The sequence below is a fragment of the Eucyclogobius newberryi genome, unplaced genomic scaffold (genome assembly GCF_026437365.1).
Source record: "Eucyclogobius newberryi isolate DKJ021-1_F unplaced genomic scaffold, fEucNew1.0.hap1 SCAF_57, whole genome shotgun sequence".
In the NCBI taxonomy this organism is placed as follows: domain Eukaryota; kingdom Metazoa; phylum Chordata; class Actinopteri; order Gobiiformes; family Gobiidae; genus Eucyclogobius; species Eucyclogobius newberryi.
In genome coordinates, this window is record NW_027316245.1 from 58,023 (window position 1) to 61,141 (window position 3,119).

At 46.0% G+C, this 3,119-nt stretch overlaps 1 protein-coding gene across 1 annotated transcript; it reads left to right on the forward strand.

Annotated features, from left to right (window-relative positions):
* LOC140346053 (serine protease FAM111A-like) lies at positions 1–2,900 on the forward strand. Its single transcript, XM_072432309.1, has 2 exons — positions 1–1,260; positions 1,315–2,900. The coding sequence occupies exons 1-2, from the start codon at positions 109–111 to the stop codon at positions 1,879–1,881; spliced, it is 1,719 nt and encodes a 572-aa protein (XP_072288410.1). The 5' UTR covers positions 1–108; the 3' UTR covers positions 1,882–2,900.
* The last annotated feature ends 219 nt before the right edge of the window (positions 2,901–3,119 follow it).

Here is a 3,119-nt window from a genome sequence, read left to right on the forward strand (position 1 = left end):
CAGGAAAATCATTCCCATGAATTCAAGTTGAAGCTCCCCAATTCTTCAAAGAGGTTCAGAATCCACTGTGATCGTCCACAAACGGTGCTGGAGGCCGTCAAATCCAAGATGGATCTGAAGCAGAAGCTCCAGTGTGACGAGCAGAGCCTGACTCTCCAGATCACAGAAGCATCTATGAGCACCGCCATCGCCACACACTTCCCCTGCAACCTCCTGGACCAAGACGAGCTGATCACTATAGCAACCACCAAAGAACAGGTGGAAGAGAGAGGAGCGTCTGACCATAAAGGGTTCTACAATGAACGCTTTTACGTTGTGTTCATCAAGACAAGAGGAGGACTCAATGCAAAGACCAAAGAGCTTTTCAAGAGTTCCTCCATGAAGAAGTTTGATCAGGTGCGTGTCTATGGAACCAAAGACATGAGCATCAGAGACGCCATAGCACGAGACGGACGCTTTCGAAAGATGGACCATTTTACACTTCGAGATGTTTCAACAGACGAATCTTACGTCATCTTCAGTAATGATCCAATATTCACACATGAAAGTAAAACATTCAGGATTTGTTATGAAAAAACGACAGAGAACACAAAAGCAGTAGGACAGGACAGAGGACAGGACACAGGACAGAGGACAGGACAGAGGACAGGACAGAGGACAGGACAGAGGACAGGACAGAGGACAGGACAGAGGACAGGACAGACGAGCCAGGCCCAGGGTCCAGTTCAACCCAAGGAAGCGACCGTCCAGCACACCTCAGCTGTGGTCCTGCCCAAGGTCATTCTACTCAGTGAAGTTTGGAAAAGAAAAGGAGGAAGTGATGTAGATCTCAAACAGATTAATGAACTTCTGAAAAAGCAGTTTCCTGATCTAAAGAAAATCATGTCGGAGCGATATTGTCGAGCATCTTTTCAGGAGAAGCTGAAGAAAGTGGACTTTGGGAAAACGCAGCAGTCGTTTAGTGAAGTTTCACGACTGGAAAAGCTCTTGTCATTAGGCAAGTCCATCTGCAAACTTGTGGTCGGTGACGTTTCAGTGGGAACTGCTTTTGTGCTGTTTCAGCACTACATTCTCACAAACGCACATCTGTTCAGAGGAGTGGTTCATAACAACGTCCTGAAACCCAACGTAGAAGTCACTGCTTTGTTTCATTATAAACGCCCGGATCAGAAGAACACTCTTCGCTTTGATGTTCGACAACTCATCGACTTTGACGAGACGCAGGATTACGCCGTTCTGGAGCTTGTGGTCCCGGACCAGGTTGTGGTCCCGGACCAGGTTGTGGTCCCGGACCAGGTTGTGGTCCCGGACCAGGTGAAAGTTCCTCCGGGGCTCATGAAGCTCTTCAGCCCGATGCCAGAGAGCGGAGAGGCCTGCATCATGGGCCATCCGGGCGGCGACGTGCTGAAGATCGACCCCACGTGTGTAATCGAGAAGTGGAGGAGGCATGAGGCGGTGGATGAGCATCTAGAGCAGTTTAAGGCCAACTGGATCACCCACATGTCTGTCAGTCATTCAATCAAAAATCAAGGCATCAGTAGAATCATGACCCCGTTCGACCCCTTGTCTCAGTCTGTGACCTACGACACCTTCATGTACCACGGCTCCTCCGGCTCTCCCGCCTTCGACGCAGAGTACGGGGTCTTTGGTCTGCACTCTGGAGGCTTCACCTATGGGCTCCGTCCACAAATAAACAGCGTCATAGAGTTTTCACACCCGGTGCTCTTGATTTTTAAAAAGTTTGTCACCAATCTGAAAAAAAGGAATCGGGAAGAACTTCTGAGACAAGTGAAGGAACTAGTGGACTCAGAACAAAATCACCACCTGAAAGAAATCCTGGAGAAGCTTCTGGAACCAGAAGAGGCCATGGACATAAACTAACTTCAAACCTCCAACTACCATATTTCATCCATTTTAGATTTTTTTGCTGACTAAACCCATAACTCAAAGTGAAGATTTTCTTGTCTAAATGCAGATTTTCACCAAATAGACACTGAACTGTCTTTACATGGATCATTGCTACAGATTTATTCTCCTAAATTAACCGTTATAATATAGGGTTAGACGGACCGCCTTCCCGCGCCTCCATGTTTTCTGCTGCGTTTTGCGTCAGACCAAACGAAGCTCAGTAATTCACCGTTGATGATTGTGTAGTTTGCGATTTCAAATAGTAGTTTGTCCTGACAAATTGCAAGATTGTGCTGAACGCAGACCTGAGCAGGGAGAAAGCGAGAGAGCCTCGGTGACCCGTGACACTTCATTGATGTTCAGGGGGTCAAAAATACCTGAGTTGTGGCAGAGAGAATAAAGTCTAAAGAATAAAGTAAAAAGGATAATAATTCTAATGCGGCACGAGAGGAAATGTCCCATCAAAATAAAAGCGGAAGAGGAAGTGAAGGTATTCATTGCGCCTCTGCTGGCCAATTGTGAAAATACACTATCTGCAATGCACTTTTTTCATGGCGTCTCGAGGAGAATATGAACCATGAGTGTGGGAGCCAGGTTTAGTTAAATATTTATGTTAATTTGGAAAACTTGATATTTCGTTATAGATGTGTAAATTAATGTTTTACTAATGAATATTTTTGGTTGTTTGGATTATTCGATTACATTTGTTATATTTGTAACTTTTATTAGTGGTAATTAGCCTGCCCTGGTGTGGTTGGGTTCCCGTCGCTTTAGGGAGGGACAGCGCTCAGGGGGCGTGGCCAGGTACACACGCAAACTAAGGACACAGAGACGGAGGACACAGAGACGGAGGACACAGAGACGGAGGACACAGAGACGGAGGACACAGAGACGGAGGACACAGAGACGGAGGAGACATATGGTTTTCTTACTGTAGCGTTTTGTTTTTTGAGAATAGCCAGCTTTGGATTTCTCCTGTAAGTTTTGTTCAACCTGTGGAATAAATGCTCAGAACGATTACACCGGAGTACGTGGGGTTATTGCTCATCTACAAGTGCACGAGTAACACCATTGGCAATTCAGGACCTCAGCACCCACAATGAGTTTCAAACAAATCAGACAATGTTGGGATTTTCACATAATGGGTAGGGGGCGCTATAGAGTAAATTTGTTACATGGTATTAATCATTTCCAAGTCATTTCCAGTCCAT